This window comes from Mustela nivalis (genome assembly GCF_964662115.1).
Source record: "Mustela nivalis genome assembly, chromosome: 9".
Classification (NCBI taxonomy): domain Eukaryota; kingdom Metazoa; phylum Chordata; class Mammalia; order Carnivora; family Mustelidae; genus Mustela; species Mustela nivalis.
This window is the reverse complement of record NC_139028.1, coordinates 43,587,986-43,604,395: the sequence shown is the minus strand read 5'-3', so window position 1 is coordinate 43,604,395 and position 16,410 is coordinate 43,587,986. Positions and strand designations below refer to the sequence as shown.

The 16,410-nt window shown below is 37.9% G+C and overlaps 1 protein-coding gene across 2 annotated transcripts in view; it reads right to left on the bottom strand.

The window, feature by feature from the left end:
- Window positions 1-16,410, bottom strand: part of MTMR2 (myotubularin related protein 2) — a 123,559-nt gene that overhangs the window by 34,745 nt on the left and 72,404 nt on the right. For both annotated transcript variants that reach the window (XM_082682647.1, XM_082682648.1), the window contains 4 exons: window positions 15,491-15,585; window positions 15,214-15,324; window positions 12,304-12,405; window positions 11,108-11,191 (listed from right to left, as the gene is read on the bottom strand). In XM_082682647.1, coding sequence (XP_082538773.1) covers window positions 11,108-11,191; window positions 12,304-12,405; window positions 15,214-15,324; window positions 15,491-15,585 — 392 coding nt within the window. The remainder of the gene's footprint in view (window positions 1-11,107; window positions 11,192-12,303; window positions 12,406-15,213; window positions 15,325-15,490; window positions 15,586-16,410) is intronic.

Sequence of the window (16,410 nt, the reverse complement as noted above, 5' to 3'; positions counted from 1 at the left end):
GAGAGAAAATTCCCTCCTGGTAATCATAGGGTAAATAGAGTTTCCATGAATTCCGAGCCATGGTCTGGTTCTTTATTGGTGCCTTATACTCTATACCCTATTTAATTAGCCTTGTCCCAACCTGCTTCATATGATATACATAACCCCCTCCCTCTTGCTTTCCTCAACTTTTTTATATAGCAAACAACTGTTTAGGTAAGATCCTTATTTATTTTTAGAAATAAAAGAAAGACTGGATTAAAGGCTTAAAAATATATTTCCATGCAATAGCAAAAAAGTAGAGTGAACTGGCAAATTTATAAAGCTGATACTCAAGCAAAAACCTCAGATACCATCTTTAATTCATCCCTTTGCCTAACCCCCTTACATCCTATCAGTGACCAACTTCTATGATTTTTGTCCATCTAAAAGTGCCAAAAGAAAACTCTGCTCACTATCATCCACCCTCAATGCAACTTGCCTAATTCAAGCCATTACCAAATCTCTCCTGTCCCTCTGCAATCCATTCTATCATACTCGCTTAAGAAGCAAATTATCATGCCGTTCCTCTAAGAACTATCAGTGGTTACCTAGTCCTTTTCACATGAAGCATAACTCCTTCATGAGGAGTGATGTCACCAAGATGACAACATAGGTGTTTCTGACTTTGCTTCCCCTCACAAGCACAACTGACAACTATTCCAGAACAAGACAGCACTGAGTGAATCCTCGAACATGGGACTGAAGCAGCTCCTGCACTTCAGAGACCCAGAAAGGTAATAGAAGGGTAATATCCCTCCCCTCCAGGCCAGCCCAGCACCACACAGAGAGGTTTTCCCTAAGCCAAGGGAGACAACCAGCTCCTCACCAGCACTCTGGGTCACCTTGTTGGAGCCACTACACTGATCTTGCCGCCCAGGAACAGCAGGGGAATCTCTGGGGCTCAAACACTAGGAATCTGATGGAGAAGTGGGGAAGGGCTTATAGAACCAGCACATGGATCTTGACAAACTGATTGATACATCCTGGGGTGAAGGAGGAACCTGTATGGGTGGTTTTGCTCACCTGCAGACCAGAGTCAGGGACGCACACACTCTGACCAGGGAACTCAGGAGGGTCCAGAACTCCCTAATTTGGACCCTCAAACGAGGAGTTTTGCCAGCCCTAGAGTTCAGTTTGTGCACCCCCAAGCCAGAAGCTAAATCATTGCCCACACACTGCAAAGTGTCTTACCACCCCATCTGACCATAAGGACTGGCAAAAACTGGAAGCAGTGTGGACTGGCAGCACTCAAGCAGGGAGACAGGAGAGAAGAGCTGACTGTCCCTGGAGCAAAGCAAGTCCTAGGAATGCAGCGTTCCCAAACAGGGGAATTAATTCTTAGCTGGGGCTGAGGGTAGTTCCAGGCCCTTCCCAACCGCTGAGCTGGCTTGCGAAATGGAGAATAACTAGAGAGGCCCTGCCCCTCTCACCAAGGCAAGGAAGCTAAAACACAGACCAACCAGTTGTAGATGGAGTGTGTCTTCTAGCCCCATCTGACCAGAAATGGCTGGCAACAACTCATGGTAGCATTGTACTCCAATGGTACTCAGGCCAAGAAGTGGACAGATAGCCAAGACTTTACAGAACAAAGCTAGTGGCCCTGTTTGGTCGGGAACTTGAGATCTAAATCATCTTGAGTCAATACAGCAAAGAGTTTTACTGGCTTTAGAGCTGTTTTTCCTGCTGCACTCAAGAAGGGAACCTAACTCACTGTCCTGCTCATTGCTGAATATAGCTCTCAGCTTGTCTGGCCAGGGACCCTAACTAGGGAACACAAGAAGCTCCACAGCCCATGAAACAGCCCTATGTACAGTGATATGTGAACAGAGCACACAGCCTGTGGCCTCTCCAGGGTGCAGAGTAAAACCAGTGGCCTTGCTCGACCAGGGAATTCAGTGACAGGCCTAATTTGGGTCCCCAAACAATGAGGCCTGGGTCCCATCATGCTGTCCTGCCATTAAGAGCCCCGTCTACAACTGAACACAGTACCCAGTCCCAGCAATCTAGTACACCTGACCTGACCGAAGAATCCAGGTTACTGTAGGGCCCATCCTACACCCTCACTTGGATAGGGAACCAAGCCAGCAATCCCATTCAACTGCTCTCCACCAGTAGCACACCCTTCCCAATCTCTGTCCTCTGAGTTCAAACAGTTGACTTGCCCCAAAACAGACTATAATAATAGGCCCCGCCTGCCAAAGGACAGTACCCACAGACATTCCCAGACACCCAAACAGAACTGATTAGTGAAGAATGGTCTCTGCCAAAGAAAACCTATAAATTCTGGAAGAAATGCCCAATCATTCAAATGTGCAGATACCAACATAAGGAATCAAGAATCATGAAAAATCAGGTAAATATGATACCACCAAAGGAAACTAACAAAGCTCCAATAATGGACCCTAAAGAAATAGAAATATATGAACTATCAGGCAAAGAAATCAGAATAATCCTCTTAATGAATTTTAATGAGCTATAAGAACACACAATTAAAATTAGGAAAATAATGACGAGCAAAACAAGAAGTTCCACAAGAAAATACCAAGCATAAAAAAAACCAAAACAAACAAAACCCGAGAAATCCTAGAGTGGAAAAATACAGTAACTGCGTTGAAGAATTCAACAGTTTCAAAAGCAGACTCAAGGGGCACTTGGGTGGCTCAGGGAGGTAAAGCCTCTGCCTTCGGCTCAGGTCATGATCCCAGGGTCCTGGAATCGAGTCCCACATTGGGTTCTCTGCTCGGCAGGGAGGCTGCTTCCCCCCAACTCTCTGCCTGCCTCTCTGCCTACTTGTGATCTCTGTCTGTCAAATAAATAAATAAAATATTAAAATAAATAAGTAAATAAAATCTTTTTAAAAAAACAGATTCAACCATACAAAATAATCAGGGACTTGAAGGATAAGTATTAGAAATTAACCAGTCAGAGATGCCTGGTTGGCTCAGTCAGTTAAGCATCTCCCCTCAGGTGAGGTCATGATCCCAGGGTCCTAGGATTGAGTCCTGCATCAGAATTTTTTTTTTTAAGATTTTATTTATTTATTTGATAGAGAGTGAGCACAAGTAGGCAGAGCAGCAGGCAGAGGGAGAGAGAGGGAGAAGCAGGCTCCCCACTGAGCAGGGAGCCCGATGTGGGGCTCCATCCCAGGACCCTGGGATCATGACCTTAGCCGAAGGCAGAGGCTTTAACCCACTGAGCCACCCAGGCGTCCCCTGCATCGGGATCTTGCTCAGTGGGAAGCCTGCTTCTCCCTCTGCCTACAGCTCTCCTTGCCTGTGCTCTCTCACTCTCTCTCTCTGCCATATAAATAAAATCTTGAAAAAAAAAAAAAAAGCTATCAGAATAACAAAAAGAAAAAAAAAGAATGAAAACAATGATGAAGAAAGCCTACATGAATTATGGGGCATAACGTAAAGAAACAATATTCACATTATGAGAATTCCAGAAGAAAAGAAAGAGAATGAGATAGAAAGTATGTTTAAAACAATAATGACTCAAAATGCCCTGAGTCTAGTAAAAGAAAGGGACACCCAGATCCATAAGGTCCAAAGCACCCCAAATATGTTGAATTTAAAGAGGGATACACTGAGACACATTACAATTAACATCATAAGTCAGGGCACCTGGATGGCTCAGTCAGTCAACCAGCTGCCTTCAGTTCAGGTCAGGATCCCACAGTGCTGGGATCAAGCCCTGCATCCAGCTCCTTGCTCAGCGGGGAGCCTGCTTCTCCCTCTCCCTCTGTCTCCCTCTGCTTCCTTCTCCCTCTGCTTGCTGCTCCCCCTGCTTGTGCACACACACTCTCTCTCACTCCCTCTCTCTCTGTCAAATAACTAAATAAAGAAACCTAAAAAGCAAAACAAACAAACAAAAAATAATCATCAAAAGTCAAAGAATTTTAAGAGCAACAAGAATGGGCTTTCTTTCAAGGATAACCCTGTAAGAATACTGGCAGATTTCTCAACAGAAATATTTTAGGCCAGAGAGAATGGGAAGGCATACTCAAAATAGTCAAAGAAAATAACTAAGCCAAGAATTCTATAGCCAGTGAAACTGTCTCTCTGAACTGAAGGAAGGGTAGACTTTCCCAAACAAAAGTAGAGGGAGTCCATCATTACCAGATCTACCTTATAAGAAATGCTAAATACTTGAGTACAAGTGAAAGAATGCTAATTAGCATCATAAAAACACAGAAAGGTAGTATAAACCTCATTGGTAACAATCAGTTTAATTCTGCAATACAGTAGCAGTGGCATGTAATTCACCTACAACTCTAGTTGGCAAGTTAAAAAAACAACATAGTAGGGGCACCTGATTGGCTCAGTGGGTTAAAGCCTCTGCCTTCGGCTCAGGTCATGATCTCAGGGTCCTGGGATTGAGCCCCACATCGGGCTCTCTGCTTGGTGGGGAGCCTGCTTCCCCCTCTCTCTCTGCCTGCCTCTCTGCCTACTTGTGATCTCTCTCTATATCAAATAAATAAATAAAATCTTAAAAAAAAATAGTAAAAATAACCATAACTAAAATAATCTGGTTATTAGTTATACAATATAAAAAACATGTAATTTATAACAGCAATAACCTAAAAATAAAGAGGAACAGCAGTAAAAATATAAAGTTTATAAGCTCTATTGACATTAACGTGTTATCAGTTTAAAAGTGGGGTGTTCTGAGTGCAAGATATTTATGTAACCTTATGGTAACCACATGGAAAATTCTGTAGTAATTACAAAAAACATGATAAAGAAGTCAAAGTGTACTGATACAAAAAGACATCAAAATATACACGCACAAAGAGAGCAGGATAAGAAATAAGGAACAATGATTCTACAAAACAACCAGAATTGATTTGTTAATTAATTAACAAAGTGGCAACAGTAAGTCCTACTAATAATTACTCTAAACATAAACCAACTAAATTCTCCAATTAAAAGATGCAATATGGCAAAATGGATAAAAAAAATAAGATCCAACCATATGCTGCCAATAAGAGACTCACTTTGGCCTCGAAGACTCACATAGACTGGGAATGAAAAGATGGAAAAAGACAATCCAGGAAAATGATAAACAAAAAAAGGAGGGTTATCTACACTGAGAAAAATAGATTTTAAACAATAATAGTATAGAGAGAATAAGAAAGCCATGATATAATGAGGAAAAGGACAATACATTAATAAGATAAAGCAACTATAAATATTTGTGTGCTCAACTTTGGAGGTCCTAAACATATAAAGCAAAAACTAACAGCAAAAGTAAAAATAAAGAGTAATATAGTAATAGTTGGGGATGTCAATACCCCATTGTCAATAACAGATATATAATCCAAACAGAAAATCATTAAGAAATCAATACATGGATTTGAGCACTATGGTCAAAATAGACCTAACAGGTTCCTAGAGAACACTCTATCCAACAGCAGCAGAATACACATTCTTCTGAAGTATACATGGAACACTTTCTACTATAGGCCACATGTCAGGGCTCAGCAAATTCAAGAAGATTAAAACCATACTAGGTATCTTCTCTGTCTATAATGGCCTAAAACCAGAAATCACTAACAGGAAAAAACTGAAAAAAAATCACAAAGAAATTAAACAACATTCTCCTGAATAACCAACAACAACCATCTGGTCAGAAAACAAATTAAAGGAGAAATAAAATTAGTACAAACAGACATGGAAATACAACATATCAGAACTTGTAGGGTGTTTCAGAAGCACTTCTAAAAGGGAAGTTAGAGCAATAAATGCCTACATTAAGATGCAAGAAAAATCTGGGGCACCTGGATAGCACAGTTGGTTAGGCATCCAACTCTTGGGTTTTTGCTCAGGTTGTGATCTCAGGGTTGTTGAGTTTGAACCCTGTGTCGGGCTCCACGCTCAACATGGAGTCTGCTTGGGATTCTCTCTCTCTCCCTCTCCCTCTGCCCTTCCCCAACCCCTCTCTCTAATAAATAAAATCTTTTTTTTTTTTAGGCAAGAAAAATCCCAAATTAACAACGTAAGTGCATATCTTAACTAAAAGAAGAACAAACTGAGTCCAAAGTTACCAGAAGAAAGGAAACAATAAAGATTAGAGTGGAAATAAATAAAACAGAAAAGAAGGGGGGGAGGGGAATTAAACAAACTAAGAGTTTGTTCCCTGAAAAGATAAATAAAGTTGGCAAACTCTTAGACTAACCGAGTTAAAAAGAGAAAGGGTCTAAATCAACAAAATTATAAATGAAAAAGGAAACATTACAACTGTTAATACAGAAATTCAAATACTTTTAAACTGTATATCTAATAAGGGGTTAATATCCAAAATATATAAAGAACTCATGCAACACAGCAGCAAAAACCAAATCATGATGTTGTACACCTGAAACTGATATAACACAGTATGGCAGCTATACTCAAAAAAAAAAAAGAAAAATTAATGGTCAAAGGACCTGAATGAACATTTCTTCAAAAAAGAAATATGAAAGGCCAATAGACACATGAAAAGATTCTCAATATAGTCATTAAGTAAATGCAAATTAAAACCACAATGAGATCTCATCTCAGACCTGTCAGAATGGCCATCATAAAATAAGAAATAAAAATAAATTTAAAAAATCGAGAGATGACAGAAGCGGGTGTAGATATGGAGAAAGAAAACCCTGTGGATGCAGCTGTAAACTGGTTCAGCTGCTATGGAAAACGGTGTGAGGATGCTCAGAAAATCAAACCCAGAACTACAGTATTATAACAACTCCATTTCTAAAGATATATAAGGAAATGAAAACAGTAACTGGAAAAGATACCTGCACTGCCCATAACCAGGACAGCATTGTTTACAACAGCCAAGACATGGACATAAGTGTCCACTGGTGGAGGAATGGATAATGTGATATTATTCAGCCATGAAAACCAAGCAAATCTTAACCATTTGCAACAACACAGGAGGATCTGGAGGGTAGTATGCTTAGTGAAATAAGTCAGACAGAAAAAGACAAATACTATATGATATGCAGAATGTTAAAAAATAAAAATAAAAAAAAACTCACAGAAATTGACAGAAAAAGAACAGACTTGTGGTTGGGGTAGAGAAAACTGGAGGAAAGTGGTCAGGTGGCAAAAAGGTACAAACTTCCATTATAAGAGAAGTAACTGCTTGGGACGTCATGGACAACATGATGACTACAGCTCATACTGCTGTATGATACACAGGAAAGCTGCTGAGAGAAAATCCTATGCATTCCCCTCAAAAGGAGAAAATTGTTTCCTTTTCTTCTTTGTTTTTATTCTGTCTATATGAAAAGATGGATGTTAGCTGAACCTATTCTGGCAATCATTTCACAACACATGCAAATCAAACCATCATGTCATGTACCTTAAACTTACACAGTGACGTATGCCAATTATTTCTCAATAAAACTGTGAAAGAAACTCCTTTGTGGACTTAGCAAAACCCAGCCCTTCACACTTCAGCTTTCCCCAGTCTGATCTCTTGCCACTCCAGTCTTTAGTCAAGCCTATACCAATACTTTCAGTTCCCAAAGGGCTTCATATTCTCTCACTGGAGTACCTTGCTTTACCTGTCACTGTATTTATTGCTGTGTATTTTAATTATCAGCTTACCTCTTTGAATCCTCCACTAAGTATAGGCTCTTTGGAAGTCAGGATTGTGTCTTCTAGTTTCATAGACTTAGCCACTAGTATATATAGTGCCAGATGGATGGATGGATGGATGGATGGATGAGTGAAGGAAGGAATGATTAATGACTAAATCAATGACCCACAAGGAAGCCTTCACAAAAAGCGACAGTAGTTTCTCAAGTTTTCTTAGGCAACATGGAGTCAGAGCTAAGACTGCCAGATCACCCGAGAGGCATACCTCACCTGAGATCCTGATGAACCATCCCCAACCCAGGGAGTACTCTAATCTCTCAATCCCTTCTCATATCCTTGAAAAATCACTCTCAGGGAGAACCACTATTACCCGTGGGACTGTGTCACATTCTCCAGGAAACTGGCAGGGTGGGGGTAGAACCACTGACTTAAGTTACACTAATGCTGTTGTGTTCCTATTCTTAGATAAGGTGGTATACTGACCTCCACTGAAGGAACTGCCTTCCAAACCGACAAGTGGAGTTGACCAGTCAGCATACACTCTTTGTAGACAGTACTAAAGACATTCTGACAGCTACTGATCCTTGGCATACATTTTTATAATCTCCCTGCAAATCACTGTCCTTCAGTTAATGTATCTGTTTGTCAGAGTCAAGTTACAACCCAATTAACTGGATGATAGCTTTCCTTAGTTATTCACATTCCAATGCTGAGAATAAATTCTGTTTTCCTTGACTGGACTTGAGTGTTTTCCAAATTTGCTAAGCAATACATCTATCTACCCTGTGACTGAATATTTTTGCAGAAGACCATGTTCATTTCCTTAAGACTGATTTTCACTGTTTCAGCAACTTGATTTTTCTTGATCTTATCCACAAATTTCAAGAGTCCTCTGTATAATCACTATATGTATGCATCAAGAATAAATTCAAGAAACATCCTCTTACATAAAAAATTTAAATAGTTATTAATAATTTTGTGCATTAAAAATAACACATGATCAGCACTATAATGTACAGGTCTACAGAATTAATGTGACTTTCCTTTCGTGTTTTAGTGGCTACACACAATGAATCTCACCACCAGTCATGATTTCCGTTTTTAGAGCTCTACAAAATAATATAAACAGTAATAATCACTTGGATAGATTTCTTTGGTTAATAAAATACCTTCTTGTATATTACTAATCCTTCAAACATTCCTATAAAGCAGTTCCTATGACCGTGTAAAAAAATAAAAGCACTGTGACATAATGACTCATTCAAGAACACATACCTAAGATTGAGAACTAAGTAAGAGCTAAAGATATGACTCAAACTCAGTCTTCTAAATGCTCTGGAATTTTTGGTAATAGTTGTACAACTTTGCGCATATGTTAAAAGCCAGTGGACTGTACATTAAAGTGATACATTTTATGGTACGTGAATTATACCTCAACCTAAAAGAAAAAAAAGAATAGGCAGGTCTGTATGTTCTGAGATGGTATGTATCCTCCAAAACACATTAAATGAAAAAGAAGGCATAAAATCTCTGAAAGCTTACATAGGTAACCAACAACATTATTTCCTTAAGAAAGAGGAACTGGAGTGGCTGGGGGACAAGGTTGTCCTGGAAGGGAAACCTACTTTTCAACTCAAATTCAACTTCTAAATTTTATGCAGAGTGCAAGTGTCACCACTTTTAATTTTAATTGAAAAGAAAAAAAGGAATAATCTGATGCATTATCTTTAGACTTAAGGTTTATATTAAAAGATTACCTTCATTTTCTTCTGTAATAAACTTAATATACATCAAAATCCACCCCTGAACCTGAGTCTTCCAACCACAAGAAATACACAGTTCTCTACACTATACTTCAATTTAGTTGCATCAGAGACAAAGTGTCTAGCTTTGCTGGAAAAAAAGTCAAAAATTCATCTAGTAAATCAAAGACCATAAAGCATCTGCATTACTTCATATAGAGTCAATGCTCTATTCTGACAGCCACATTTCCTAATCTCTTAATTCTCCTTCTATAGGGGTATAGTTGGGGGGGGGGGAGGGGTTGCTCTTTGTTGTTGTTGTTGTTGTTGTTTAAGATTTTATTTATTTATTTGACAGAGAGAGATCACAAATAGGCAGAGAAAGAGGCAGAAGCGGGGCTCAAACCCAGGACCCTAAGATCCATGACCTGAGCCGAAGGCAGACACTTAACCATCTGAGCCACCCAGGCACCCCAGGGGTATAGTTGTTTATTTACTCTTTAACTTACTCTCTTTTCCATAATAACTTATTTCTTTTCTGTGGACACAGTTATTCGCCTGCTTTCCAAAGTTCTATGTTGACGGCAATTTTTGTCTAGATTCCTAAAGAATATTTCTCATCTTAACAATTCTCAGGACATGGTCAGATCTTCTGATTGCTTTCCCACCTAATTCTGACACTGGCTTTTTGAATTAGCAAAAATCTTGCAATGTTAACTTGTAGACTCATGATTTCTAGTTGATTCACTTATTGAATATTCTGCCTCATACTTTGCCAATCTGATGGCTTTATAACTGACTAAGAAATTTTATTTTACTGACTATATGCTATTGAGCAACAAATGATACTTCAAACCATTTGGGTATCTTTAGTTCTCTGGTAGTGGATTTTTACTCTTCCTTGCTTTGTGAAACAAACTTAAATAAATTAGAAGCTCTATAATTCAAACACAATGTCTGAAATCTAAATACAAAAATCAAAGCTTATTTTCATATCTGAATTCTAGAGTAACCTGGATCTCAAATCTAATGATTACCAAAGAAACAACCAATGTGTCCTAACTTAAATTCTCAAGAAAGCAGACTGAACATGCAGATCGTTCAAGACTATTTTAGGCAGAGTTTAAATATTCATTAAAGGGCTCTGGGAAGTGGTGTCCTGAGGATGACAGACTGTCACACAGATTTCCAGACTGAACTCTGCTTTAATCTCTTACTGTGGTATATCATGCTGATAGGTTTCTCATAGTAAACCAACCGACTTTAGTCATGATGTATTATCTCTTTGGTATACTATCAGATTTGATTTGATAACATTTTATGTATAAGTGTGTCCTCTATGAAGATCTAAAACTTTCAAAATTTCATGGGGGGCTATGTTATAAGCAGAACTACTATGAAATTTTTTCAGAATTATATTATAGGACCTCCAAAAGAGAAAAAGGCGTGAATAATGTTGAATGGTACATAAGAATATTAAAATGTAAATATATTTACCATTTAATTTTTATCAATATTAAAGTTTTTAGAAGCTGATTTACTTATTATTTCTTAGATAAGTAAATTAATAAAAGATCACTAAAACAGTCTCAAAGAGTTTAGAGAAACTGAAAGGTAGACAAAGAATCAAGATTAGCCTTCATTAAAACAACACGACCCACACAACTATATAAAGATATATACCTCTACCCTTAAGTTTTTTGTTGTAATGAAAATAATGCAAAATATTAAAACTGAAAGAATAAAAGTACATACCTGTCTTCTATACTCTAAAAGAGAGTCATATAGCTTCCACCCATTTTCAGGGAATACTTCTTTATACTCAAAAGCAAAAAGAGGCTACAAAACAGCAAACAGAGTTAATAGCTACAAAAAGACATTTCAGAGGGTCATGAATCAGAAATGAATCCTTATCATACCCAAAGTTTTCATTTACTCATCTGCAAGGATATTTTGTAGTGGTGTCCTTTTTTTTCCATATTGTTGTTTTGGCTCTTGCTTTATAATTTTGAAAATGTATTGTTTTGTTTTTTTTCATATTTTTCAAACACATAGGAAAGCACAGAGGCCCACCACCAAGATGTATCAAATGCTAACATATCACCATATTTCCTTCAGATATAAGCTATTTAGGTTACAAAAGACATCTTCTGATAAAATTAAGTAGTCTGACATCACAGATGTCAGCAGTTAAGCAGCTGAAGTTAATGCTACATTTTCTAAAACATACTGAATAAACATATTGTTTTTTGGCATGTGATCAGTGTACCAAAAAAGAAAATCTAATTTATCATCTTTGTAGACAGAAGGACAGAAACAACTATGGTGAAAAACATTCAAACAAGAATCAAAAAACAAATTCTGATTACAAATGTTACTCCCTACTAGCTGTACCCTTGAGTTAATTACTTACCTGCCCCTGGTTTCAACTCTAAAATAGGGATAAATAATATTTACCACCACGGGATATTATAAAATATTAATTAGATTACATAACATTAATGAGGGGGCACCACTGCTAGCAGGTAGCAGGAACTCCGCTAAGATTTGCTCACTCTTTCCTCTAAAATTGCTAGACTTAACTCTCAGCTCCTAATTAAAAAGATTTCAAATAAATAAATAAAATCTTTTAAAAAAAATAATAAAAAGGAGATTTCAAATCCTAATGAAGACCACAGACAGCTTTTCATCGTGGGAACACCCTCTATAGAAAGATCATATAATTATAGAACGTCAGCAAGCAGGAATGGACCTCAGAAATCTGCTAGCTCAGCCTCCTCATTTCATACCTAAAAGAAACTGCTCCAAGAGGTTAGATTAAACTTAAATTATGCATCTGGTTTAATGACAAAGTAGGATCACAAATGTAGATTCTAGGTAGCCTAGACAAGTTTCTTTACACTGCACCAAGAATTACAATACACATTTTTCAAAGACAAAAAACATCTTACCAGGTTATTAGAGACAGGAAAAGCATATTTCATTAGATTCTCAAAGATGGATCTTCTTGTTCGCCCCTCAGGTTTATGAGCAAACCGTAAATTCCGAATATCCTAGAAAAGATTTATGATCCAAGTCATCGATCCCCGTTCACCTTTTATTTAATGAACACATAAGGATAACTCAGAACTACCTTGTAGAATATTAAGATCTGTGAATGTGGGATACGAAAATAAGACAACAACTCCTAGAGGAAGGGAAATCACAATGTCTAATTGAAAAGAAAAAAAGGCACTCTAATACAAGGCAAAATTCAGAGGACAGAAATTTTATTTCTGCTTATTTACTCACAACAGACCAGTAAAGGAGATACCACCTGATAAGAGATACTGTATCTGAAGCTCACTATCATGACTGGTAGATACACAGCTCGGTGTGTATCCTTTCCCTGTGAAAGCCCATTTTTTGTCATGGATTTCCCTACTAAAAACCTGATTAGCTCTTGTTATATTTCATAAGTGCCCTTGTTCCCATCATGCCTGGTGATAACTTTCCTATTTACGATCCCTTCTCAGGGCTCATTTTCACTGGATCTTCCTACGTTTTCTGCTACTGGACTGATAGAATCAAACTGTACATAAATCTCTTCCTCTTCTCCAGGTCCAAGCTCTTCAAACACCTCCTGGCAGATAAACTCCCAAATGTTTGGTTGATGTCATCCTGCCTCTACAGTCGGATCTAAAGTCCCGGGCTCCCTTTTGTTATTCGTCCTCAAGCAATTTTCTATGCTCAGTCTCAATATAGATATTCATGTTCTGGTTTACTGACATCTTAACTGCACTAAGAAAAACTTGGGGATTAAAAATAATTTCAAGAGGGGCGCCTGGGTGGCTCAGTGAGTTAAAGCCTCTGCCGTCGGCTCAGGTCATGATCCCAGAGTCCTGGGATTGAGCCCTACATCGGGCTCTCTGCTCAGCAGGGAATCTGCCTCCCCCTCTCTCTCTGCCTGCCTCTCTGCCTACTTATGATCTCTGTCTGTCAAATAAATAAATAAAAATCTTCTAAAAAAATAATTTCAAGACTACCCATTTTATCTAAGTGTTTTAATCTAAGCAGAATTCAAAATAGCTTTATTATATTTATTCTATAAGACTGAATACAGGAACACTGCACTCTAATGCATCTGCAGTACACAAACAAGTAGGCCATTTTATCACAAATCTGATCCAAAACGAGGACGCTAGCTTTACCTTACTTTAAAACAAACATGTGCGGAAACCTAAGCTGATACCTTGTTTCTTCCTCAGTAAATATATTTACAACTAGTAGAGATGTTCATAATCACTCTTGTTAATTGGAGGGTTATCTAAAAGTGCCACAGATGGGGCCCTACAAATGTTTGCGTTTGTTGATAATGATCTTGCTCCATGGAAAAACTGTATTTAAAATGATCCAGATTTCATGTCCTCTCATATTCTACGCTCCATTTACTATTAGATTACAATAAAGTGATTAGGAGACAATGTGCTTGACACATTTTTCACAGCTATTATACTCTTAGAGCCCTTCTGACTATGAAGGAAAATGTATAAAAATAATTAGTAGTCATTACCTTTATTACTAGATTTACAGAAATAAAGATTAGCATAAGAAAGTAACTTGAGGGGCTAAGTGGCTTAGGCCTCTGCCTTCAGCTCAGGTCATGATCTCAGGGTCCTGGGATCGAGCCCCACATCAGGCTCTCTGCTCAGCAGGGAGCCTGCTCCCCCCTCTCTCTCTGTCTGCCTCTCTGCCTACTTGTAATCTCCCTGCCAAATAAATAAATAAAAATCTTAAAAAAAAAAATTAAGAAAGAAAGTAACTTGAAATTTATGCATGTGCTGTTGCTTTTACGTTTGGCACTGGCAGAAAAGCAGGGAAAAAAAAAAACAAAAGGATTTCTAGAACTGAAATGTGCACAGGTATTAATCAGGCCATAATGAGAACAGCTACCAACTGAAATGACACCAGAGATGAAATGTCTATGACTGAACAGAATGATGAAAGTGTAAAAATCTTAAGTTTCATTCAAGTGTCAATGCATTTAATACAAGTTAGACATCTCCAAATCAAAACCACAATGGGGTAACTCCTCATACCTGTCAGAATGGCTAAAATCAAAAACTCAAGAAACAAGTGTTGGTGAGGATGTGGAGAAAAAGAAACCCTCCTGCACTCTTCGTGGGAATACAAAATGGTACAACCACTGTGGAAAACAGTATGGAGGTTCCTCAAAAAATTAATAATTAATAATAGAACTACCCTACAATCCAGTAATCATATTACTGGATATTTACCCAAAAAATACAAAAAACACTAATTTGAGTAGATACATGCATTCCTGTGTTTACTGCAGCATTATTTGCAATAGCCAAACTATGGAAGCAGTGTCCATCAGCAGATGAATGGAAAAGAAGATGAGGTGTGTATATATACACACATATATAAATATATACACATGAAATAATCAATGTCAAAGTATCTTGTACTGGGTCCAAAAGAATTCAAGCCTAATTCATGATAGATCACCTTTTATTACTCTTAAATGTTGCTGTTGTCTTCTAGAATGATGTTACAGCATGAAATGTACTTTACAGTTTGGAAACCAGTTTCTGCACATAGGCTCTATTTAATAGAAAGCTTTTCAAAGGGGTGCCTGGGTGGCTCAGTGGGTTAAAGCCTCTGCCTTCAGCTCAGGTCATGATCCCAGTGTCCTGGGATCGAGCCCCGCATTGGGCTCTCTGCTAGGCAGGGAGCCTGCTTCCTCCTCTCTCTCTGCCTGCCTCTCTGCCTACTTGTGATCTCTGTCTGTCAAATAAATAAATAAAATTTAAAAAGAAAGCTTTTCAAACCAAATAAAATTGTGTAAGTATAACATTTACCTTACACACAGTTTCTAGTCCATAAGAATTTTCACCTCGACTAGAAGCACCACCAATTTTTTCTACTCTACTTATCACACCAAGAGAGGCATCTAAAACAAATGGGGGATCCTAAGGGAAGGAAAGAAAAAAAAAAAAAGAAAACAATTAAAACTAAGCAATCGATACTGTACAATTATTTTAATTAGAAACGCCTTAATTAAAAATGATAAAAAATGAACAAAACTGCAAAGAACATACAGATGTACATATAAAAATCTAATCCAACAAGTCTTACCCGTTCCATGCTTTTAAAATATAACCTATAATTCGTGACAGTCAGAGTTCCTCGGACAGCACCAGTGAATGGACATATATAAGTTACATCTTTGGCTGCAAAAGCAAAGAGTCCACAATTTACTATACAACATGCACTATTAAAAACTGCACTCTCATCTTTTCAGAAGTGAAATTTACTAAAATTCTGACTGCTGTTCTAACCTATATTCCAAAATGACAGAATCAGTGTTCCAACAGAACCCAGAAGCCAAATCCAGGCTTCTAACCATGCAGAAATCTGGGAGGGACTGAAGAGGTAGAGATGACCCCTACCCTCTGACAGGAGACAAGGCTAGCCTCTATCCCTGCTGGATAAAATACATGCGGAAGCTAGAGTAGTGGATGGAAGGGTAGTAGTGATTCAGTTAATAACTGCAGATGTCTCAAGCCACAGTCACCAATCAGCACAGTTTCCAGGTCACCTCATCAAACTGCTGGTTGTCTTCTGGTCAGTTTAATGTATCAACATTTCTCTAAAAATATATCGGAAATATAGAAGAGAAACTCCTGACCTGATTTACTTATGGGGAAAGTATTGTAGGAGAAATGCAATGTATATGAAACATTATCTCTTTGAAAGATAATAGTAAAATAAGAGGATATTATATTCCTGACCAAGCAACTGATGTCGAATTTTGGAAAGAAACAATCTCAAGAATTGTTTTATTAAATGATAAATAATGGATCTACACAGTATAATGCTTTTTAAAACATTCATTAATTAAGCAGGATAACTCAGCTACCACTAGCTCAAAATAGTATTTAATATGGTAGAGTTCATAATGCCCGCTACAAACTTTTTTACATCTTAAAATATTCATAAATCCCTGGTATGTCATTATAGCAGCAAATGAGCAAGTAAAGGAATATCTTCATCAC